Source organism: Carcharhinus amblyrhynchos, chromosome 1 (assembly GCF_965287045.1).
Source record: "Carcharhinus amblyrhynchos chromosome 1, sCarAmb.v2.hapA, whole genome shotgun sequence".
In the NCBI taxonomy this organism is placed as follows: domain Eukaryota; kingdom Metazoa; phylum Chordata; class Chondrichthyes; order Carcharhiniformes; family Carcharhinidae; genus Carcharhinus; species Carcharhinus amblyrhynchos.
Window position 1 is genome coordinate 109157384 of NC_137324.1, and position 24984 is coordinate 109182367.

A 24984-nucleotide genomic window follows, 5' to 3' on the forward strand; every position below is an offset into this window, starting at 1 on the left:
TCTTGATGACCAGTTTCCAGTGTATGCTGAAGCTGGACTTTTTGAGGTTGAGATCAAGTTACTTTCAGTAGCTGTTCATAGATTTTCTCATCCACAGTCCCCTTGTTTCCCACTGTGGTTCAGAAAAAGATAAACATGTCCAGTAAGTCATTAAAAACTAAGTGATAAATTTCATGGTTAATGTCAGGGTTAGTGAACCATTGGTATGTCTCCTATCAGGAATCTTATTCATTGTTTCTGTCACTTGGCTTAGTGAGAAATGTCTAATCTAGGCACTTCAGCTAATTAGCAAATTCTATTTGTGCAGCTATCTTTTTTAAAAGGACACTGCTCTGACACAAGCTTGATATATTTAACTATTAAACTAAACTGCATTCTTTGTCCTTGTTTGCCTTTCTCCTGGTTCTTCCTTTGGGTCCCTTGTGTTGCTGCTGTTTTCTGTGTCGCGAAACAGCAGCAACACAACTTCAGGAATATCCTGGCAACCCCAACCACCTCCACTCTTAGGAACTTTCAGTTCTGACAGAGTTATACCCAAACTATTAATCTTTCCAGCAATTTTGATTTTTTTTCCTGAAAATATATAATCATTTTGTTGTCTCCTCACACAGCAGTGCCATCAAAATATTATCTTAACAGACTTTCTAAAAATGCCTCAACTGTACATATGCGGAAAATGTTTCTTAGAGTTTTTGCTTGGGCAACCTTTATTAAACTGTCTGTCCTTCTATAGCTTTCCATCTGGATCTGTGCCAGTAGAGAAATGCAGTTTATCGTTCTGAATAATGACAACTATGCGAGAAGCAGAGTCAAATCCAGTGGGAAATGGAAATATAGGAATGGTAGTTAAAGGTTATGTTTTCTTTATAAATGAAGACAGGGAATTAACTTGAAGTGTGTAATTTTAACAAGGTGCATTGTGAAGTAACGCATTACTTTTTAAAAATTCATTGATAGACCTCAGACCCTCAGTAGTGCGCACTGTTTTGTCATTAATTTCCAACATTAGAATAAATCTTTGAATTATAGCAGGCCTTGCATTTAGGAGTGACTATTGGATTCTTTTGCTTATTGAACCCACTGTGTTAGTTTGCTGCTGAAAAAATGGGAAATTATCAGAAATCTGCATTAAATTGATTTTCAGGAGGAGTGAATCCGATCTCAGCAGGTACAGTTGTCTGAATGTGTCAGCAGCTGGGAATTTAATTAGCTGTTTTATATGCAAACCTGCTTCTATTTGGTGCATAGCCTACATTTTTCCCCTTACTGAAGTAACAGACTTCAATCTGAAACATGAAAATGTGCAGATTTTTGCGTAAAAACTAGAAAAGAACTGGGGCATAACTATTTGCCAGTAGTAAACTAAAAGCAAAATACTGCATAAACTGGACATCTGAAATAAAGAAAAAGTCCTGGGAATACTCAGGCTTGGCAGCATCCATGGCGATGGCCATCCTTAATATACTTTCTCATTATATATTCAAAACTGTAGTCATGGAAAACTCAAAACTGGATGTTTTGTTTTTGCTGGAGCAGCAATAAAAAGACATCTAATAGCTTTTTCAACACTTGCAAGGATAAGTTGTTGAAGGTTTTTTTTGCTAGTTGCATGTGACGTTGAAACCAATCCATAAACTAGTTAGGTTGGGGAATCTCTTCTTTCAAAATGAAAAGTAACTTTTGATATGGCCCAGAAGGGATGTGTGTATGCTCAAAATATGGTTCAATAAACACACAACCCCTCAAAAATTCAGATTTGACCAACATACCAAGAGCAACAATGTGCAATTCACTAATGCAGTAGGCATTGCTTACAGAGATTTGAAAAGCAGAGCTGCTCACCTTCTGTTACCATGTAGATGCAGTTAGTCCCCACTTCGTGACTTCCTTGACAGCATTGCAGCTAAGATCAACTTGTTTGTATATGTCACTTTTAACGTATTTAAGCATCTCAAGGCACTTCACAGAAGTACTAATACTATATGGAACTGAACCACGAGATATTAGGGCAAGCATAGCCAAGAGGTAGATTTTAAGGAATGGGCTTAAAATAAGGAAAGTGAAGTAGGAAGATTGGGAATTGCTTTGCTTTAAGGTTTTGAAGCTCCAAAATCTATTCCATCTTACATACTACTAACAGTTAATGTTATTCATGATTTGCAGCAAATATTTACTACAGTTCATATGCACCAGTTAAAATAATAATGGGCAGGTCTTCCTCTGGGGTCAGGAAAATCCAACCTGTACATGTGCACAGCTCGCAAACTGCACACTTGACACTTGTATGACTTTCCATGCCATTTTGTCATTTCACACCTGGACTGGGTTTGCAGTACAGATGAGGAGCTGCAGTGGAGTGCAAGAGGAGTGTGGGTGCCGATCTTTGTTCGCCAATGCAGCACATAAGTTCAAAACGGTGTTTTAAATGCCCCTTTGTCCGCCCATATCAGCATGAGCCTCAGATTGCTCATGCCTCTGCAATGCTACCTATATGTATTCTCCATAGCCGTTCACCCAGTATGCACCATTCGATTTCAGAAATTATTCTACACTTTGGCAAAAACGCACACCATCTAGTTAAAGCTTCCATGTCATTGATTCTATGGAAAATGCATGCTACCATATGAAAAATATCCTATAATACTTTGCTTCTAATTCTATTAGCTCATGCTAGCAAACCAGGGACTATGTCAAAGGGACAATCTTGTACTAAAATTTCTTGAAACCGTTATTCATTCTCAGATGAATAGAACATCTAGTGTGCTGAAAGTCAGCTAAGCATTCAGAAAAGCCACAGCTATCCAAATAGTAAACTTCCTTTCTGGATGGAAAGAACAGAAGCTATTCATTTCAGTTAAAAAAAAAGTCTGTCAATCAATGCAAGGGAGCAGGTAGTTAGATTTATTTTCCAAGTGTCAAATCCAGGCCTTTATTTTGATTAGACAGAGCCATTTATTTCACAGCATAGGAAGGATGACTGCACAGGCTGACAGAACAATTTGTAAAATTTGTAATTGCATTATTGTGCTTTCACCAGTTTTTATTGGAAAAGCACTATTATGCATATGAACAAATATACAAGGCTGGTCAATATAAGGGTCGACATACCTTTGAAGGGCAGATCCCAATGATGAATCGCTACATTAAAAACATACATTTCCACGCACCTCCTAATAATAATATGAACAAGAAAATTACAGCACAGGTACAGGCCCTTTGGCCCTCCAAGCCTGCACCGACCATGCTGCCTGTCTGAACTAAAACCCTGTACCCTCCAGGGACCATATTCCTCTACTCCCATCTTATTCATGAATTTTCTAGACGCCCCTTTAAAAGTGATATTAAATGAAATTTAAATGTGTGAAGCTACTTTACATTCATGATGTTCCAGACTCCTCAACAGACTTTCCATTTTCCTCAGGAACCCAAGCCTGGCAGACCTTTAATGGGCTTCCAAAATCCTGCACCACTAGATGAAAATGGTGTGTGGAAGGAAATTTGATTTTCATTTAAAATGGGGGATCAGAACTCAGCAGGTGTTGTTCTTTTTGCACAGTAGGCATTCCTGGCTCACCAAAAGACCAGAGGAAATTCAGATTTCTTCTATTTAAAAAAAAAGTATTGCCATTCATACGCTGAAATGCATCATCACACCTGGACAACCGTTTGGACCAATATCTGAGCAAATCCCATGATCTCTCCAATCCCTAATGGATTCCCTTGGGTCTGGAAAACTGGTTTTGATTGAATACAGTGTGGAGAATAATTTCAGGGAATATTAAATGCACTTTAGTGAGCAAAAATTTCTACATGAATTAAATGTTTTTTAAAAAACCCACATTATTCAGTGTTAATATAAGAACTTGGAGCTTGTAGTATTCAGTTTTTTCTCACTTAGAAACTGGCTAACAAATATTGCATATATTGATGTGTATTTGAATTTGCGTAACTACCAATTAATTGGTATTTTTTCTTTTTTACCCAGGAAAGGATACATATGCAAATATTACCGAGGTGCTTGATCCACAGAGGGCAGTATCTTGAAGGTCTCAATTAGATTCTTCCAGCTGAAGACATAATATTTAAAGAAATGGCTTCAAGTGATATGATTCCAGAAAATTTGAAGCACCATCAGCTAAAGAGCAGGAGGCTTCCCAGTAGGTCATTTAACCATGAGACTGAGCCTGATGGTTATTTTCTTTTCGAAGCAGATGAAGCTTGGAAGGAATATCACCGTGCTCTCTATCAATTCTATGAAGCCAAAGAATTATGTGATGTAACATTGAAGGTGAGAGGAATACCTGCCCCTCTATCTTTTGTGCCTTTATTTTGAAACCCAATTTCTCTCATCAAAATGCAAACTCCTAACAGCTTTGGATGGAAAGTCATTTGGAACGTGAAAATCAATTTTAATATGATTAGAAAACTTTGAATTATAAACATTCATTGAGGCTATAAATTTTATTGAAGTATTACATCAACTTAATACCAGTGCAATTTGGAAAATGTTGAACAGTGATCTTCCAATGCCTCAACACACTTATGCAAGTTCCAACATTTCAGAATTTATGCCTATTAGAACCAAGATTTGTAGCAGTTGCATTACAATGTCGTATTTTAATCTTTCCAGTGGCAATTTAATACATACCTTTTGCTGCTAATGGAACTCTCCCTGGCTTTGTCATTGCCCATCCTTGTATATAAGATGTTGACTTTCGGGCAAGATTTGTGGGACATGAGAAATTTCTGACTTGCAAATTTAATTCTTTAAAACTATCAGGGTTAATTGTCTGCTACAACTTGCCTTAATGCAGCCTGGATCAATGTTATTGTTTTGCTAATAAAGCTCAACAGATTGAACTTCATGTTGTAGGTCACTGGATCTTTGTGCGCTAAGCATGTTCAGGAAAAAGCTTGTGCAAGCGTAAATGCAGAAAACCATACATGTTTAATGTTGTGAGAGTCTACATAACAGCAAGTACATTCACAATGTAACATCAAAAAGATTACGCATTCAGTTTCTTAAATTACAGTAAGAAGTCTCACAACACCAGGCTAAAGTCCAACAGGTTTATTTGGTAACACAAGCCACAAGTTTTTGGAGCACTGCCCCTTCATCAGCTAAGTGGGAGTTGTCTTCACAAGCAGGGCATATATAGACACAAACTCAATTTACAAGCTAATGGTTGGAATGCGAGTCTTTACAGGTAATCAAGTCTTAAATGTAGAGACAATGTGAGTGGAGAGAGAGTTAAGTACAGGTTAAAGGGTATTGTCTCCAGCCAGAGACAGGTATTGTCTCCAGCCAGGACAGTTAGTAAGAGTTTGCAAGCCCAGGCAAGTCGTGGGGGTTACAGATAGTGTGACATGAACCCAAGATCCCGGTTGAGGCTGTCCTCAGATGCGCCAGACTTGGCTATCGGTCTCTGCTCAGCGATTCTGCGCTGTCATGTGTTGTGAAGGTTGCCTTGGAGAAAGCTTACCCGACGATCATAGGCTGAATGCCCATGACTGTTGACGTGTTCCCCAACAGGAAGAGAACACTCCTGCCTAGTGATTGTCAAGTGGTGTTCATTCATCCATTTTCATAGCGTCTGCATGGTATCCTCTGTGTACCATGCTTTGGGACATCCTTTGCTGCAACATATCAGGTAGACAACGTTGGCCAAGTTGCAAGAGTATGTACTGTGTACCTGGTGTATGGTGTTCTCACATGATATGATGACAGCTAAGTTGATGATCTGTTACATCTCGCAGAGGTTGCTGTGGCAGGGTTGTGTGGTGTTGTGGTCACTGTTCTCCTGAAGGCTGCGTAGTATGTTGCGGACAATGGTCTGTTTGAGGTTGTGCGGTTGTTTGAAGGCAAGAAGTGGGGGTATGGGGATGGCCTTCAGGCAAATAGTTAAAAAAACCACTTATGTATAATTATTACAGGATTATCTTTGTCATTAGTTGGTTTAGGAAAAGTACTGATAAATTAATGCATTGCTAGAAATTCATATTTGAAGGGTAGAAAAATTGTACATTACTATAACATTCATGTAAATTTTGAGGTGACAAAATTCTTCCATGGTGCCAATGTTCTAGTGAAGAATTAAATATTCATTTGAGATATCTTACTTGAAATAATCAGGTTGTTACAAGTAATGCTAGTAATGGCTCTCTCATTGGCTTAATCAGTTGGGCTTAATGGCCTGTTTCTGCTCTGGTAATCTGTGTAATTCTATTCATATACATTAACGAAGAACATGTTATTCCTCCCTTGACAGTTTGAACGGACTTGTGCTGATCCTAGCAATAATCTCACTGTAACTTGCCTTCTGGAGTTAAGCTGCAAATTACCAGCTTTCTAAACTAGTGGTTAACTGTTTCTGACATTTCTAGTAATAGATCAGTTTAATTCCTACCTGACTCCTGTCTTCAAGTAGTAGCATTAATTGCCCAACGTGTGTGTCATCACACCCACTCAGACTCTTATTGACTTTCACCTCTTTCAGGGTTGCTAGTAATTTCTGTTTAAATTATTTTATTAACTTTCCTTTTATAATGAATAATCTTAATTAATGTTTGATGTTTCAGGAGCTAAATTTCACACCTTTTATGTTAAACTTAAATTGATTTGTACGTGAACAGAATTATCTGATTATTTATAGTCAAACTGCTAAATAAATTATTTGCAGGAGCATTCAAATTATTCATGTTCACCTCTTATAAAAAGAATTTGCTGTTTATTGCATATTGTAGTTTTGTAAGGAAAGTAATGCTGTAACTGTCATTCCTAGCAGAGTTAGGTATTTATCAAGGGTGTGAGCACATCTAAAGGGCAGGGCTTGGTTCCATTTTAAATTGTGTTCCTAAAGTGTGATTCTTTGTTCCCTCTTCCAAACAGGTTGGGTCCAAATTAATACCATGCCACAAATTGGTGCTAGCCTGTGTGATTCCATACTTCAGAGCAATGTTTCTTTCTGACATGGCTGAAGCTAAACAGGACCTAATAGAAATTAAAGATTTTGATGGTGATGCGATGGATGACCTTGTCAAGTTTGCGTATTGCTCTAGGATTACACTTACTGTAGACAACGTGCAACCTCTTCTTTATGCTGCTTGCATTCTGCAGGTAGAACTTGTGGCGAAGGCTTGTTGTGAATACATGAAAGCCCATTTTCACCCATCAAACTGCTTAGCAGTCCGGTCATTTGCTGAGAGCCACAACCGAGTTGACTTGATGGGCATGGCTGATAAGTATGCCTGTGAACATTTTAATGAAGTTGTAGAATGTGAAGACTTTGTAAATGTTTCACCAAAGCACCTCATCGCACTCCTTTCATCCAGTGATTTGAATGTGGAAAAAGAAAAACAAGTCTACAGTGCTGCAATGAAGTGGCTGCACTCAAATCCACAGCATCACACAAAATGGTTGGACCAAGTGGTTGCACAGGTAGGTTGATGCTAAATTATCATTGGAGTTTCATGATGTAGTTGGAAGACTTTTTGACATGGTTCAAGAGATCTAATTTTTTTTTAGAATGGAATGAAGAATTATTAATTTATAGCACTGACTAATGTCCAGGGTCCAATGTGGTATTCAGTAAACATTATTGATGCAGAAGTATTAATGCTGTAGAAAATTTTATATAATTTCTGACCATTGCTGCTCCATGGAATTCTGTTTAAAACAAGAAGCTTAGTGAAAAGTGATATTCGAGCAGCATGAGAAGGATCTCATGGCATTAAGGAGGCATGGGTTATATTGGAACGAAACAAAAGGCCTGACGTACTCATGAATAACACAATTTTAAGAGTAATTATAATCTGTATCATTGACTGTTACTCAGATGGACTCTGGCTCACTAGTGGTCCTATCTCTCCTGGATGCTCCTGTCTCCTCTAAATTGGTCACAGTTTTACTCATTGTCCATGTCTGTTCATGTGAGTGCCAATTACCTAGTCATGGTGGAAATGGCTGTGAATTTTATTCACAGATTTGTTTTCACATTTATTTTGCACTAAGGGAGTTTAGACAAAATCTTTGTTTTCTTTTAGGATGTTAAACCCCTGGAATGCTTGGGTTACTGGGGGTACTGCAGCTGTGTAAACTAGACAGAGGAGTTAGAAATTGAGACCGGACATGTTTCCAATGGGTCAGTGCCCATTTTGTATATCATAAAATTGCAGTGGGGATGAGGGCACTGAAACTCTAGAAACTGCCCATGCTGATTGCCAGAAAGGAGATTGGGATTGGCAGGATGGTTTCAACCAACATATTTCACCAGTTGCCCCTCTTTGGCCAGCCATCTCTTTTGACCAGTAGTTTCCTCTGCATGACAATCCCCTTCCCCTGATCAGTAGATCCTTTCAACTGTCTCTAGTCTTCTCCCTCCACCTGGAGCCTTCCTTCTGGCCTCTTATTTAATCTTGATCTTTTCATTGAAAACTGTCAGTGTAACACCAGCCATCTTAATTTCCCTGCTCCACTCACTCGCTCTAACCTGTTTCCTTCTGAATTTGCTGCACTCCATTCTCTCAGGTCCAACCCTAACTTGTTACCAAACCTGCTGACAAGGATGGTGTTGTTGTCTGGCATTCTGACTTCCGCCTTGTAGAGACTGAGCGCCAATTTCTTCGTACCTTCCCCCGGACCCTACCAGCGAGCATCAAGCCTTTGTTTCCAGGACTGTCAGTGACCTCGGCTCCTCTGGATGCCCTCCCCCCCACTACCTCTAATCTCGTAAATCCAGAACAGCCTGCATCTCTTTCCCAAAGTCTACAAACTGGACTGTTCTGGTAGACCTAGCATTTTAGCATGTTTCTAACCCATGGAACTCATTTCTTACAATCTTGAATTTTTACTTTTCCCCTTGTCCAGTCTCTTCCCACTTACTGTTGTGATTCTTCTGAAGCACTATGGCATTTTAACAATTTCCGGTTTCTAGACCTAGCTGCTTTCTTGCCGTGTATGTCCAATTCCTCTATATTTACATCCACCACCAGGACAGTCTCAGGATTCTCTCGTTGAACAGCGGCCCTAAAAACTCCCATTGGCCACTATCCTCCTGGCTGCACCTATACTGTCACTGAACAATTTCTCATTTAACTTGTTTCACTTATTCCAAACAATATGTTGCTATGGATATGTGCATGGGTCCCAGTTATGCCTGTCCTTCTGTCTGCACATTACTTGTTCCAGTTCTATTGTGCACATCACACCATCACTTCCAACACTTTTTCTGGTACAATAATGACAGTTTTAGTGCTGCTTTCTGCTCACACCAGGAACGAGAAAGCCTCAGCAACTTGGCTTCCGATTTTCTTCATCCTTTCACCTTCACATTGTCTGTCTTCCCTTCCTTTCCTTGACTTCTCTATCTCCATTTTTGTAGATAAGCAGTCTATTAATATTCATTATAAGCCCACCAACTCCCACAGCTAGCTTGACTACACTTCCTCACACCTACCTCCTGAAAGGACTCTGCTCCATTCTCCAAAATTTCCCTGTTGCATCTGTTCTGATGTTGCAAACTTTCACAACTGCATTTCTGATCCATCTTTCTCTTTCCTCAACTTAGGATTTCCCACGCCCTTACTATGATTGAAAGAACCCTCAAGTGTTTCTGACCCATTTCCCAATCTTCTGCCTTGATCCCTGCGCACCCCCCACTCTAAGAACTGCAATAAAATACCTTTTGTCCTCACTTTCCACGCCACCAGTCTCTGTATTCAAAAGACTACCAACTGCTATTTCCACCACCTCCAGCATGATGTCACCACCAAACAAATCTCCCACCTCCAGAAGAGACCATTCCCTCTGCACCCTGGTCTATTCCTCAATTGCCCTCAACATCCCATCCCATCTCCTTCCCACAGCATTTTCCCATGCAATTGCAGGAGCTGTAACACCTGCCTTCTTCTCACTGTTCAAAGCTTCACACACTCCTTCCAAGTAAAGCAATGACTTTGATAGCTTCTTTCAATTTAATTCGTTATATTTGTCACTCAATGGGGAAACCAAACGCAAATTGGGAGACGGTTTTGTGGGACACCTCCGCTTTGACTGATCCTGAGCTTCTGGTTGCTTGACATTTTAATTTGTTATCTCGCTCTCATGCTTACATTTCTGTCCTCAGCCTGCTGCAGTGTTTCAGTGAATTTGGAACACAAGCTGGAGGAACGGCAACACATCTTCTAATTAACCTTTGGACTCAACATTGAGTTCAGCAATTGCAGGCCATGAACTCTGTCCTCCATTTTGATTCTGTGTTTTCTGCCATGTGCTGGTCTGATTCTTGATTTTCTTGTTTTTGCTTTGAGACAGCTGTTCATTGTTCTGCCATTCACACTCAATCTGAACAAATGCATTATTTCTTGACCACAACTTTTTGTTCCATGACATTTGTCATTTAATGCACCATATTCCAGACACATCCTTTTGCTCTTCCTCCCCCCTTTTAATTGCATAAAACCCTCTCATTTTTCCCCTCCGTTTGTGAAGAAAAGGTCTGTTTGGGTCATTTTTAACCATGTTTGCTCTCGCTCTCTTTTGTATGCACTCTGCCTCCTTTTCAACAGAGTGGAAAAGTGCCATTCTGAAGCTTTGGGGAGCACCATGATGCAAATGGAAGCAAAGTGCTGAGTGGGACTGGCAACGTCTGGAGAGAGATAAAGAGATGCTATTTTCAGCCCAATATGACTTTTCGGAACAGAGCACCATGGCATCTCCACTTGCACCCATTGCTAACTGATTTTGGGCAGGGCCAATATAGAATATTTCTGCGAATGGAAGCCCTGTTTTGCTGCATTTCTGTCGGTAGAATAAGTGCCAAAGAATTTTGAGCTATAAACTTGCATCCCTGATATGTTCCTTCTCAATGCAAGCAGAAGAAACAGGAGCTCATTTTTTATTTAAAAGCCAAATATAAAATATTGCAGATGTTGGAATCCGAAACAAAACTAGAAAATGCTGCAAAATTTCAACAGATGATGACAGCATCTGTGGAGCTTAAGTTTGGACGACCCATTTTCAGAGCTGGCATTTCTCTCTCCACTGATGCTATCAGACCTGCTGAGGTTTTGCAGCATTTTCTGTTTCTGTCTCATTTTTAAAAAAAGTTTACACACGTACAGCCTTCCGAACTCCACATTGTCTTCAACAATTTTAGACTGAGAATTCTGCCGTTTTTTTGTTGGCTTTAAACTTATTTTCATGCTTTTGTCTCAACTGTTCATTATTCTGCCATTCACACCCACTCTAGACAAATCTTTTGTTTCTTTATTGCAGCCTTTACCAGTGCCTTTTGTACCATGAGATCTTTGTCAGTTATTCTCTCCCACCCTCAACCCTATCACAAACCTCCCTTTTTGTTCTCTCTCTCCCCTCTCCTCCCTTTCACTTGCGTAAAATCTGTTGCATTTTTTCTTCCTCGGTTCTGAAGAATGGTCTTTGACGTGAAACATTTTTGTTGTTTATCTCTCCATGAATGTTGCCTGACCTCCTGAGCATTTCAAGCCTTTTCTGTTTTTATTTATGTCTTATCATACAGTTTTACTTCACGAGGTTGTGCATGCGGTGATACTAGGTAGAGTTTAGCTGGAGAAAAAAAAGTGATAAGTATGCAAAAGTATCTAATTTTTCAAAAAAAAAGCTGAACTCTGGACGAGAGAGTTTTATCAATTCTATTTGTTTCATACTCACTTTTTTTTAGAAGATTGTCAACTTGGGAGGCACAAAGCTTTGACTCTTGACGTTCACATTATGGTTACTCTATAACAAGGTTTTGTTATTCATTTAGTTATTAATGTGTAATTCTTTATATCAGCTCCACAGGAAAAATTCCTGAGTTTGAAATCCTTAATAGCTAAGGAAGGAAAGAATGAATGTTGCTCATGTTGCTGTTCGTGCCCTGCCTCTAATGTGCCTGCCTACTTGAATTAAAAAGGCTGTTACATGGTTATGGCTTTGGTGTCAAAGCAATGTAACTATTTGTCAACTTAGTTTAAGTGGCAAAGGATTCTGTTGTCTGAAGTTGTATTATGCCAATCTCCAGGTTAAAAAATAAGTACCCAGTTTCTTTGACTTAATCTGGAAGCATGCCAGCAGATTAGGTTAATTGGGCATGCTAAATTGCCCCTTAGAGTCAGGGGGATTAACAGGGTAAATAGATGGGTTATGGGGATAGTTGGTGGGATTGTTGTCAGTGCAGCTCGATGGATGGAATGGCCTCCTTCTGCACTGTAGGGATTCTATGAATCATTTAATTGGTATAGAGTTGACATTTTGTAGCCTGTTTGTGCACATCTGCTTTGATCCTTCATTTTGTTGGCGAGAGTAAGTTCTGTGAGATTGTGTTCCAGGCCAGAGTCTTTCTGGAAGGGTGTGCAAGTTATAGATGGGTCAGCTTAGGCAGATACAGCATGAACAAATATGGTCTTGCTGGGTAGTTGTGCTCACACAAAGTGGAGCAAGCTGATTTTGTCACATTAAGAGATCAGGTCACAAATTGCTGGTGCAAAGTTCATGATGCTCTGGGAGCACACCTGGTTTGAGGGGTGGTTATCTGGTGCTACCATCTTTTATAAACTGTTACTGTCAAAGAAAGATCAACATTGTGATAAACATACAGATCAGAATTGCCTCATCAATTAAGTAACTTTGAAGGCCCTGTACAAAAGAACAATCATCTTCTGAGTTGGCTGAAAGAGTGACTTTAGTCTTGCCTGTACTCTGAACCTTGGGAGTATGAAGAATTTATAGTGCTCTGGCAACTGTTCTTGAATTGTGCGAAAGTGCTTGCCTATCCAGATTTCATCAAGGCATTCTTGTCTCAGATGCTTTAATGCATTAAATAGATAGGTAAAAAGGAGACATCTTCCCGGTATCCACCCTATCAAATTCCCTCAGGTTGAGGTCATAAAAGGGTGCTACCTAAATGCAAGTCTTTCTTTGTTACTTCCTTAATCAATCAATGCAACAGCAGGAATTTAACCTGTTATAGAGTCATAATTGTAATAATTAGGTTGTTGTTCCCAACAGGAATCCGAGGCAAAAGAACCACATTAATATGAATTACATTATTTTTTTCAAAAGACCAAATGTTTATACTGCTTCCACCATTGCAGAAATAATCGCTGAGAAATGTTATATCTTTAGATATCTTCGTAAATTAAAATTTCACAACGTGCTTCAAGGAGGTGTATAGTGTAAAGAGGTGTTAGAAAAACTTCAAATCAAGGATTTAAGACACTGATTAAACTACTAGCACTAAGTGAATTAATGTAAGCTCAGACTTACAGACTAATACAGGTACTATCTGCATAAAGACACAATCACAATAAGAGATTTAAACAAGTATTTCTGATTTAAACATGTATTTTGGATTTTAAAATGTATGTACACATCAGTCAAAAAGCAGGCTGCTCCAAGGGTGTGATGGGATGAAGACTTGGTGAGGCAAACCACATTCTTTGGAAAAATGAAACCACAGCATAAGTAACAGACAGTATGGGTTCCCAAAACCATAGTATGAATAGAGCTGTTCAATTTGTACTGATAAGACAGTGTTTCTCAGACATGGGAATATCAACCGTCTGGCTAGACTATTGACATAATTGAGAGTCAGTGAGAGCAATACTTTTAAACTCTATAGTGAAGCGTCAGGGGTTGCGAAATGATAAGGAGAAGAAGCATCCGGATTCTACCGACCAGTGAAATCCCATGATGTCAGAGGGTAGAATGTAATTGGCTAAGATATATGACAACTGTTAATGATTGATTTATACTAATGATAATTGGTTCATAAGCAATGAGAAGGTGGGAAAAGTGAACTTGAGAAATGTAAAATTGTTTTGACGGATATGTTGTAACTTGAGTGGTTTGGAATACTCAGGGCCTTTTCGTCAGAGAGGTGTTGAAATGCCCAGTGCTATCTCTCCCACCATCGTTGGCCAAATAAAGATATATCTTTAACCAGGGTACTGACTTCATGAGTTTTTGTATTAGCTAAAGTTAAGCTCAATACTTAGCTTCTGAAAACCCTTCAACAGAGGGAAAGACTACCAGCTTGACAGCAATCAGAAAAATAGTAAATAGAGCAGATGGCTCATGTGTTCTGACAGTATGAAACTCTACCATTGAAAACTTTCCAGTGTTCTCATCAAAGGGGGCACATGCTGAAAGCTGTCATCTGAGAACTTTTATGGTTTATGAAGAGAATAAATAGCCATGTTGAATGAATGAATCAATGTTTTTGCTTTTTATTCCAGCATTTTCTGTTATATAAAATTTTCAGTATTAAAAATGTTGCTTTTCATCTTCCTTTTGCACATCTGTGTTAATGTTGGAGTTTTTAACCTTCTGTAGTAACTTCGTTCCACCTGTTGTGAATGAACTGCAAACATTTATTAACAACATTAGCGATTTAGGGTGATGCAGATTCAATGCTTCCACCTATGTCAGACCCTTATTCATAGACGGCACCTCAGCCTTTAACACCATTATTCCTATGAGACTGATCTCCAAACTTCGTGGCCTGGTGCTTGGCTCCTCCCCTTCAACTGGATTCTCAACATCCTAACACACAAACTGCAGTCAGTAAGGATGGGTGACAATACCTCTTCCATGATCATTCTCAACACCTGTGCTCCACAAGACTCTGTCCTCAGTCCCCTACTATACTCCTTATACATCTCTGACTGTATAGCCAAATTCCCCTCCAACTCAATTTTCAAGTTTGCTAAAACACTACTATAGTGGGTCAGATCTCATAAGAACATAGAAATAGGAGCAGGAGTAAGCCATCTAGCCCTTTGAGTCTGCCCCGCCATTCAGTAAGATCATGGCTGATCTGAAGTGGATCAGTTCCACTTTCCTGCTTTCTCCCTATAACCCTTAATTCCCCTGTCTATCAAAAACCTATCTACCTGTGACTTAAATATATTTAGCGATGTAGCCTCTACCGCCCTTTGAGTGAAAAAGTTCCTCGTCAACTCTGATCTAAACTGCTGCCCCCTTATCTTGAGGCTGTGCTCTCTAGTCCTGCTATCCTTTCTAAGCAAGAAGAATCTCTCTACCTCTACCCTATCCATCCCCTTTGTTATCTTATACGTCTCTGTAAGATCCCCCCTCATCCTTCTAAACTCCAACGAGTACAGACCTAGTCTATTTAGTCTCTCTTCTTAGTCCAACTCCCTCATCTCCGGTATCAGCCTAGTGAACCTCCTCTGCACTCCATCCAAGGCCAATATATCCTTCCACAAGTGCGGCGACCAAAACTGCACACATTACTCCAGCTGCGGCCTCACCAGTATCCTGTACAATTGCAGCAAGAACATCTCAAACAATGACAAGACACAGTACAGGAAAGAGAGAATCTGGTGAACTGGTGCGACAACAATAATCTGTCCCTCTGTCAACAAATGAGGGAGATAGTCATTGACTTCAGCAAGCATTGTGGAGGACATGCCCCTGTCCACGTCAATGTGGACGAAATAGAAATGGTCGAGAGCTTCAAGTTTTTAGGTGCCCAGATCACCAACAACCCATCCTGGTCCCTCTATGTGAACGCTATAGTTAAGAAAGCCTGCCAATACCTCTACTTTCTCAGGAGACTAAGGAAATTTGGCATGTCTGTTACAACCATCAACAATTTTTACAGATGCACCATAGGAAACATTTTTCTGGTTGTATCACAGCTTGGTATGACTCCTGCTCTGCCCAAGACTGCAAAAAAACTACAAAGGGTCATGAATGAAGCCCAGTCCATCACGCGAACCACCCATCTATTGACTCAGTCTACATTTCCTGATACATCGGAAAAGCAGCCAGCATAATCGTGGACCCCACGCATCCTGGGCATGCTCTCTTCCACCTTCTTCCACTGGGGAAAAAAGATACCAAAGTCTGAGATCCCATACCAACCACCTCAACAATGGCTTCATCCCTGCTGCAATCAGACTTTTGAGTGGGCCTACCTCGCATTAAGTTGACCTTTTCTCTACACCCTAGCTATGACTATAACACTACATTCTGCACTCACTCCTTCCCTACATAGGGTATGCTTTGTCTATGTAGTGCGCAATGAACAAATACTTTTCACTGTATACTAATACATGTGACTGTAAATCAAACCAAAATCCTGCCTCCAGGATCTAACTAAGCAAAAACTCGCACTCTGCTTGGGTTATCCCATGTGCTGGTTATCGATTGGATGAGTGGGTCACATGACCCTCCAGAACGCTATGTTGAATTTCATTGTAACATTTGCTCTTTAAGCCAAACATAGCAGGAACAAAGGATCCCTTATGACTATTTCCAGAAAGGTAAAATCTGCTGTACTTCTTGCAATTTCACAACTTTCCTTTCGGTCTCTGTACTTCCATTAAAATCTCTTTGTCATTTAAATTAGACAACTGTTTATGCACAAGGGGAATAAAAAAGTTTAAAAATAGGTGCAGTTCTGTAGCAGCTGCACAAACCTACACCAATTTGCATTTAGTATAACCTGTTAGTATCTTACAACATTACTGACATCACATTTTCACACATTCAATAATTTTTTTGATGTGCAGTAGCTGTTAAATACAAGTACAGATGAAAATACTTCAGCTGCCGTGTAAACATAAAATATCATGCAGGTATGTTCTATAAACAGGTTCGATTGCCTTTGTTACCTATTGAGTTTCTCATGGGAGTTGTGGCTAAAGAGAACATAATCAGACAGAATCTGAAATGCAGGGACCTGTTGGATGAAGCAAGAAACTACCATCTTCAGCTCAGCAACAAGCCAGTACCAGACTTTGAATATTCCATACGCACAACATCGAGAAAACACACTGCTGGTAATTGCTTTTGTTTATAATGCTAGAATAAAAGTATTTCAATCCTAATTTTTTTCTATTTTTGAAAATATAGGAAGGATTTCCAACTATTTCTTACTGACGGGAACAGTGGTGGTTAATTGCATCTTTCGAGTAATAAGATTGTTGCTATTAAATCCTATTCAAACATTATGAAATATCTATAATAACTGATTTCACATATATGTTGTCCATTACTGTACAACTGTTTCCAGGGATTGGCAATGATGAGCTTGAAATTCAAACCTTCGGATAAATGAGGCAGCACTTCTGATGAGGGGTATGTGAGCTACTGGGTCCTGTAGAATAAAGTCTATTTTGTGTCACTTGGTATCAGCATCTTAATGCATTGTCTCAGTTGACAAATACATAGCAAGACCACTTTGTGAACAATAACAGGAGTGCAACGGAGGTTCACCAGATTAATCCCGGATGGGGGAGTTGTCTTATGAAGAGCGATTGAAGATACTGGGTCTGTATTCCCTAGAATTTCGAAGAATGTGATGTGAACTCATTAAAACTTAAATAAAATGCTTATAAGTAGATGAGATATTCCCCTGGCTAGTGAGCTTAAAACCAGGGAATGTTCCCTCAGGAAAAAGGGGGAGGCCATTTAAAACTGAGATGAGGGGAGTTTCTTCACTAAGGGTAGTGAATCTTTGGAATTTTTTACCCCAGAAGCATTGAGATGGTCAAGACGGGTATCAATAGATTTCTGGAAACTAATGACATCAAGCAACATGGGATTAGTGGCATTGAGGTGGAAGATCAGTCATGATCAAATTGAATGGCGGAGCAGGCTCAACTGGCAGAATGGCCTGCTCCTTTTGCTATATTTTAATGTTCCTAATAGGTATGACAAAGGTAGGAAACCTACAATTGCAAATTTCCACAGAAGAAAATTACCAAGTTCTGTAAAAATGATTGGAAGCTGTGCTGTACCTGGGAGCAGGGAAAACTATGGTAGGTCTGAATGCAAGGGGAAAGGAGTATTGCTGGAGTCAAATTTATGGCTAGATTTGAGCATTATAGTGCCATTTTTGTTTATGTAAGTTGGGAGTATTTACAGTATGGGAATAGCGTACAATGAGCAAATCTCCAATTTTTTCTGGAATTAAAGTTCAAATTTCCTTTAACTCTTATTCTATTTCTGACTCTTTTGGCCTCAAGCCACATGGTAATCTGGTGGCTCAGTTAGCAACATCATAATCTCATTTGAACCATGCAAATCAGGGAAAGCTGCCACACAAAGGGACTAGGGGGACTTGTGCATGAAAGACAAAGCTATATCTTATGCAGGGTTCGGAATGGCAACTTGAAGGATGAAAAGTCAGATTGTCTGCATAGGCAGAAGAAAATAAAACAAGCATACACAGTAAGATAAAGCTGATGACAGTCGCACAAAAAAAATACAGTGGAAAACCTAGAGGAGTATCAAAAGATCAGGGATGAAATGAAAATTAAAAATTAGGAAAGCAAAGAGAGGATATGGAAAAAATATTGGCAGTAAAATCAAAGAATCAAATCCCTGATTTGCATGGTTCAAATGAGATTATGATGTTGCTAACTGAGCCACCAGATTACCATGTGGCTTGAGGCCAAAAAAGATGTTTTATCATACATTAAGAGCAAGAGGATAATAACGAAGGAAAGGATAGGGCCTATCGGGGATGTGCAGGTTAAGCATAGTGAGAGAGGAAGTATGGAGGGACTGTCATCCTTGGAAGTGGATAAATCATGAGGGCCAGATGGATTGTATCCCAGGCTGTTGAGAGAAGTTAGGGAGGAAATAGTGGATGCTCTGAAGATCATCTTCCAATCCTCACTAGATACAGGAGAGGTGTCAGAGGATTGGAGGTCAATGAATGTTATAGCATTATTTTAAAAGGGTGCAAGGGATATGCCAAATAATTATATGCCAGTAAGTTTGACTTTGTTGATGAGCAAATTATTAAAATCAATTCTGAGAGGCAAAATAAATTACAATATAAAAAGAAATGGATTAATCAGGGATGATCTGCATTTTTCTTAGGGGAAGGCTGTCTCTTGCTAACTTGATCAATTTTTTTCAAGCAACAAGTAAAATTAATGAGGATAGTGCAGTGGATGTTGTTTACTTGTATTTACTAAGGCATTTAAGTAAGGCACTTTGGTAAAATATTTAGCTGACTGGTTGGAAAAGTAAAAGCCTATGGAAGACAGAGAATGTGGCGTGTTGGGTCCAAAATTGCCTTGGCGACAGGAAATAAAGGGTAACTTTTGATAATGTTTTTGCAAAGGGAAAGCGGTTTACAGTGGCGTTCCATGGTGTTTGGCATTGGGTCCCTTGCTGTTTGTGATGTATATTTATAATTTGAACTTAAATGTGGGAGCATGATTGAGAAATTTACAGATGACACACAAATTGGCCACGTAGTAGATTGTGAAGGGGACAGCTATTGACTCCAAATTTAGATCAATGATTTAGTTGAGTAGTCAGAAAAGAGGCAATGGAATTCAGTTCAGAGAAGTGTGAGAAAACTTATTTGGAGAGGGCAAACAAAGCAAGAGAAAACAATAAATGAGAGATATTGAGGGACCCGGGGCAGTGAGAATCCTTATAGTTCATGTTGACAGATCCCTAAAGGTGATAGGATAAGTGGTTAAGGTGGTAAAGAAAGTGTGTGGAATGCTTTCCTTTATTGGATGAGTATAGAACACAAAAGCAGGGATTTAATGCTGGAACTGTACGAAATGTTGGTAAAGCCTTAAGCTGTAGCTTTGTGTACAGTTCTCGTCACTACATGACAAGAAGAAGAAAATTGCCTTGGAAAGAGTACAGAGGACTTTAACAAGAATATTGCGAGGGCTTGAAAATTGCAGCTATGAGGAATAATTGGGTAGGCTAGGGTTGTTTTCCTTGGAACTGAGGAATGACCTGATTGAAGTGTAGAAGATTGAGGGGCTAAATAGAGCAGACAGGGATACTCCGTTCCCCTTAATAAAGAGGTCAGTTACTAGGGGGTGCAGATTTAAGGTGATTGGAAGAAAGATTGAAGAGGCATGAAGTAAAAATTCACCCAGATGGTGGTGGGTGCCTGGAATTCACTACCTGGTTTAGTGAGGAGGCAGAAACCCTCACTCCATTTAAAGGTACCTGGGTCTGCAGCTGAAGTGCTGTAACCTTCAAGGCAATGGACCAGGTGTTGGAAAGTGGTATTAAAATGGGCAGCTAATTTTTTTCAGATGGTGCAGACATGATGGGCTGAATGGCCTCTTTCTGTGCCATAACTTTTCTAAGGTTCTGTGGTTCTAAAAAACAGATTCAGTAACAGAATTAAATGTGGCTGTGAAAGGGGTAGTTGTAAAAGTTGTTGAAATAAAAGGCATTTTCTATTTTATGTACAAGATTATACCTTACCAGAGTATCATTACCCTTCATTTAAACAAAGAAATCTACAGGTATTTTTTATCAACCTTGAAGTTTTTTCACACCATATGAAATTTGAGAGCCTTTAATCAGCCATAGTCTTACTACACTATTGTCAAAAGTTTCTGATAAATTGGGAAAAAATAATTGTTTTTCTGGAGACACTGTTCTCTTAAAATAGATATATTAAATTATTTATATTGGCTGTAGGTATAACACTGGAATTCTAATGTAATTTCCTTCTGGACAATGCAGTAAGCATTCAAATTACGTATTCTCAGTTAACAGGACCGTGTAATTTTATGCCTGAGAAGGGTAGTGGTTTGTTTCTATCAGTTAACCTATTAATTTTCATTTGAATTTAGCCGTCTAGCTTGTATATTTAGACCAGACTAGTTTTGCGTTTTCAAAATCAGTTTCCCTTATTGAAAACTTGATCAGGTTTCTAGAGGAATGACTTGTAAGATGAAACAATATCTTGCATGATACATCATCAGTTTTTTACTTTTGATTTCCTTGGTGCATATACTGTGCACATTACTGTAAAAATTCCAATAAAAGGGGAAGTTGATCTCTACTAGAATCTATATTTAATTTTGGGATTTATGTCAAACATATTATTTTGTTGTTCTACTAAAAAGCGATTTTTAAAAAGTATTAAAAATCAGTACTTGTCTTTATTCTGTTCGGTACAGGTGTCTTGTTCTGTGTTGGTGGCAGAGGAGGAGCAGGTGATCCATTCCGCAGTATTGAGTGTTACTCAATAAGCAAAAACAGCTGGTTCTTTGCACCTGAAATGAACAGCCGAAGGCGACATGTTGGAGTAATCTCAGTGGATGGTGAATAATAATTTAAATACTCCATTTATGTTTGATAAACTTAACACATTCTAATCACTTTTTTATTTTGTTGAACCACAGGGAAAATTTATGCAGTTGGAGGGCATGATGGAAATGAACATTTAGGCAGCATGGAAGTATTTGATCCACTGACAAACAAATGGATGATGAAAGCTTCCATGAATACTAAAAGGTAGGGTTATCTTTAATTGGGTGCATTTAATCTCTGGGTGTTTTGAGTTGATTTTGGTACAAACATCTATATCTCCAACCTGTATAGGTTGTGATGGTATTTTCATAGAAATCATAGAATCCCACAGTGTAGAAGGAGACCATTTGGCCTATCAAGTCTGCACTGACCACAATCCACCTAGGTCCTACCTCCATAACCCCATGTATTGAGCTTAGCTAGTCCCTCTGACACTAAGGGGCAAATTAGCATGGTCAATCCACCTAACCCGCACATCTTTGAACTGTGGGAGGAAACCGGAGCATCTGGAGGAAACCCGCACAGACTCGGGGCGAATGTGCAAACTCCACACAGACAGTGACCCAAGCCGAGAATTAAATGCGGGTCCCTGGAGCTGTTAGGCAGCAGTGCTAACCACTGTGCCATCATGCCGCCCTGGAAACACCCAATTGATTCCACTACATCTGTTGCGTGTATCCTATCCTGCACTAAGTCACGCTCACTACTTTGGTTCTTAAAAGTTTTGCCCTTATCTTTAACTCCCTCTAAGCTCATTCCCAACTTCCACCACCTGCAACTCTACAAACCTTTTTCTTCAAACTCGGTTCTTGGCCAATTTCTTACCTTATGGTGACTGCCTTCAATGACATTTGTCCAACAATCTGGAATTTCATTCCTGAACTTGTCTACCTCTTCTCCATCACCACTTTTCAAGACTGTCCTTAAAAGTCACTTCGTCGATCAAGCTGTTGGCATCCCACCTAATTATTTCATTGATCTTGTATCCATGTTCCTCACGTCTGTATGAAGCAGGTTGGGATGACTTCTATGGTGCAGATGTTGTATAAATTCTTCTAACACTATCACCACTGCACTGAAACTGCTGTATGATGTCATAACACAATCACTTAGTGTGGCAGTTCCATTCCCTTAGTCTCAGACTTGCCAATTGACCTGTCCAAATCCCAGGATATGATGTTACAGTTGATTAAGGTGATTTGCATGGCAGCAAGTGAAACATTATTGGCATTGCGCAGTAAATAGATAAAAAGATTTAGTGAAATATTCAGAAATCCAGGGAGTTATCATATTTGGTGTAAGAAAAGTCCTTTTGATCAACTTGGTATTCAGTTGTGCCCTTTCATGTCCATTTTAAAACAGGTGTCCTGCAAAATGATAAATTCGGCTTTTGTTTTCAGAATTTCAATTTAATAATAGAGGAGATTATGGCATCATTGCTGGAATAGCAATGCCAGGACTAGCAACCCAGGCTAATTCTCTGGGGACCAGGTTTGAATCCCACCACAACAGATGATGCAATTTCAATCCAATTAAATTCTAGAATTAAAAACATTTAATAATGAAGGCCAATTTTCATAAAGATTGATCTGGTTTACTGGAGTCCTTTAGGGAAGGAAACCTGCCATCCTTGTCTGGCCTGGCCTACTTGTGACTCCAAATGTGCAGCAATGTGGTTGGTTCTTAAAATGCTCTTTGAGCGCTCAGTTCAAGGGCAGTTAAGAATGGGCAGTAAACAAGTTGAGACATTCCCGATCCAAGCTAACAAAACAGGGCTCTCACCTCCTGTCTTGGGCTTGATCTACATGATCCAAGCTGATTGGAGTAGGCATAGCTTCTCCTCCAGGGATTGATCTCATTTGCATGTTAGCCAAAAGGTCGAGATGGCACTTTTAAAAATTGCTTCAAATGAAGCTGAAATGTAACCTAATGACTTCAACCAAGCACAGTGTGTCCATGCTACACTTGATCTTAGCCAAAAGACCGAGAAGCGATAGACAAGTTTAGATACTAGAGAGTGAAATAATTTACCGTTTGCGGTCAGTGACCACATAATCAGCTCTCTGAAGACCGATGTTGGGTTGAGATTATTTGCATGAGCTAAATTGTGTTTAAATTTCTACCTCCAAGTTGACATTATCTTACCACATTGTGTTATTTTTGCTACTTTAGTGGAGATTGCTGATGTTGAGTAAGGAACACAAGAAATTGTAACTTTTTCAAAGTTACTTTTTAGTATATATCCTTAATGTGATTTTATTATTTACAGGAGGGGAATTTCACTGGCTTCACTTGGAGGTCCAATTTATGCCATAGGTGGTCTAGATGACCATACATGCTTCAGTGACGTTGAGAGATATGACATTGACTCAGACCTGTGGAGCACCGTGGCAGCAATGAACACACCAAGGGGTGGTGTAGGTTCAGTTGCGCTCAGGGCAAGTATTGCTTCATTTTTTAACTCAAAGTTATCTTTATTTCTGAAGACTTAAAAAGGATTATTAAAATAGTTTAGCAATGCTAAATATTAAGGTGCTCTCTGGTATCCATTGAAAAGTTGTGAGCATAAATTCTAAACCTATAAATTAAAATCTTGCTCATTTTGAGAGACATTGATTTGAAAAAGAGGTGATGTTGAACTTGGACCCATAGAATCCCTGCAGTAGCGAAGGAGGCCATTCAACCCATCGGGCCTGCATCGTCTTTCCGAAAGAGCATCTTACCCAGGCTCATGCCAACCCCCACGCGTTTACCAAGGCCAGTCCACCAAACCTGACATCTTTGGACTATGGGTACAAACCAGAGCACTTGGAGGAAACAAATGCAGACACAGGAAGAACGTGCAAACTTTATACAAACAGTGATCCAAGGCTGGAATTAAACCTGGGTCTGTGGTGCTGAGAGGCAGCAGGGCTAACCACCATGCTGCCCTGAAGAGCCTTGGAGAGACCACACTCAAGAGTTTTGTGAAAAGTTTTCGTCTGTAAGTTATACCAAGAATATAGGACTAGAGAATGTATTCAAAAGTAAATGATTAGAAATACACCAGAACTGAAAGATTATACCTACCAGGGGAGATTAAACAGGCTGGGTTTTTCTCTAGAAAAGAGAAGACTGAATTTAGATTATGAAAGGATTGGATAGGACAAACACGGAAAAGATGAAGGTTGAAACTAGTCCTTGGGGCCATAAATATATAAGTCACTAGTAAATCCAATAGAGAATTCAGGAGAAACCTCTTCACCCAGAGAATGTTAGAATGTGGAACTTTTTAACACAGACTGGTCGAACAGCGTCAGTACATTTAAGGGGAAGCAAGATGAACACAAGAAATAGAAGGATATATTAATGCAGTTATGTAAAGAAATGTTGGAGGAGCCAGGGGTCGGTGCTGGGGCCTCAGCTTTTTACCATTTATATAGATATCTGGAGGAGGGAACCGAGTGTAGGGTGTCGAAATTTGCTGATGACACCAAGATTGGGGGAACGGCAAATTGTGCGGAGGGTGTGGAGAGTCTGCAGAAGGATCTAGATAGGCTGGGCGAATGGGCCAGGAAATGGCAAATGGAATTTAATGTTGGCAAGTGTGAGGTTGTCCACTTTGGTAGGAATAATGGTAGGAAGGACTATTACTTACGTGGCGGAAAACTGCAGCAGGCGACGGTGCAGAGGGACCTCGGGGTCCTTGTGCATGAGTCGCAAAAACCCAGCTTGCAGGTGCAGCAGGTGGTCAGGAAGGCTTATGGGATGCTGGCCTTCATAGCGAGGGGGATTGAATATAAAAGTAGGGAGGTCTTGCTGCAGCCGTACAGGGCATTGGTGAGGCCGCAGCTGGAGTACTGTGTGCAGTTTTGGGCGCCGCACCTGCGCAACGATATTTTGGCCTTGGAGGGAGTGCA

At 39.7% G+C, this 24984-nt stretch overlaps 1 protein-coding gene across 2 annotated transcripts in view; it reads left to right on the forward strand.

The window, feature by feature from the left end:
• Window positions 1–24984, forward strand: part of klhl8 (kelch-like family member 8) — a 40627-nt gene that overhangs the window by 8849 nt on the left and 6794 nt on the right. For both annotated transcript variants that reach the window (XM_080190889.1, XM_080190899.1), the window contains exons 2-7: window positions 3986–4288; window positions 6890–7438; window positions 16644–16830; window positions 20953–21096; window positions 21178–21289; window positions 23355–23523. In XM_080190889.1, coding sequence (XP_080047015.1) covers window positions 4091–4288; window positions 6890–7438; window positions 16644–16830; window positions 20953–21096; window positions 21178–21289; window positions 23355–23523 — 1359 coding nt within the window. In that variant the 5' untranslated portion in view covers window positions 3986–4090. The remainder of the gene's footprint in view (window positions 1–3985; window positions 4289–6889; window positions 7439–16643; window positions 16831–20952; window positions 21097–21177; window positions 21290–23354; window positions 23524–24984) is intronic.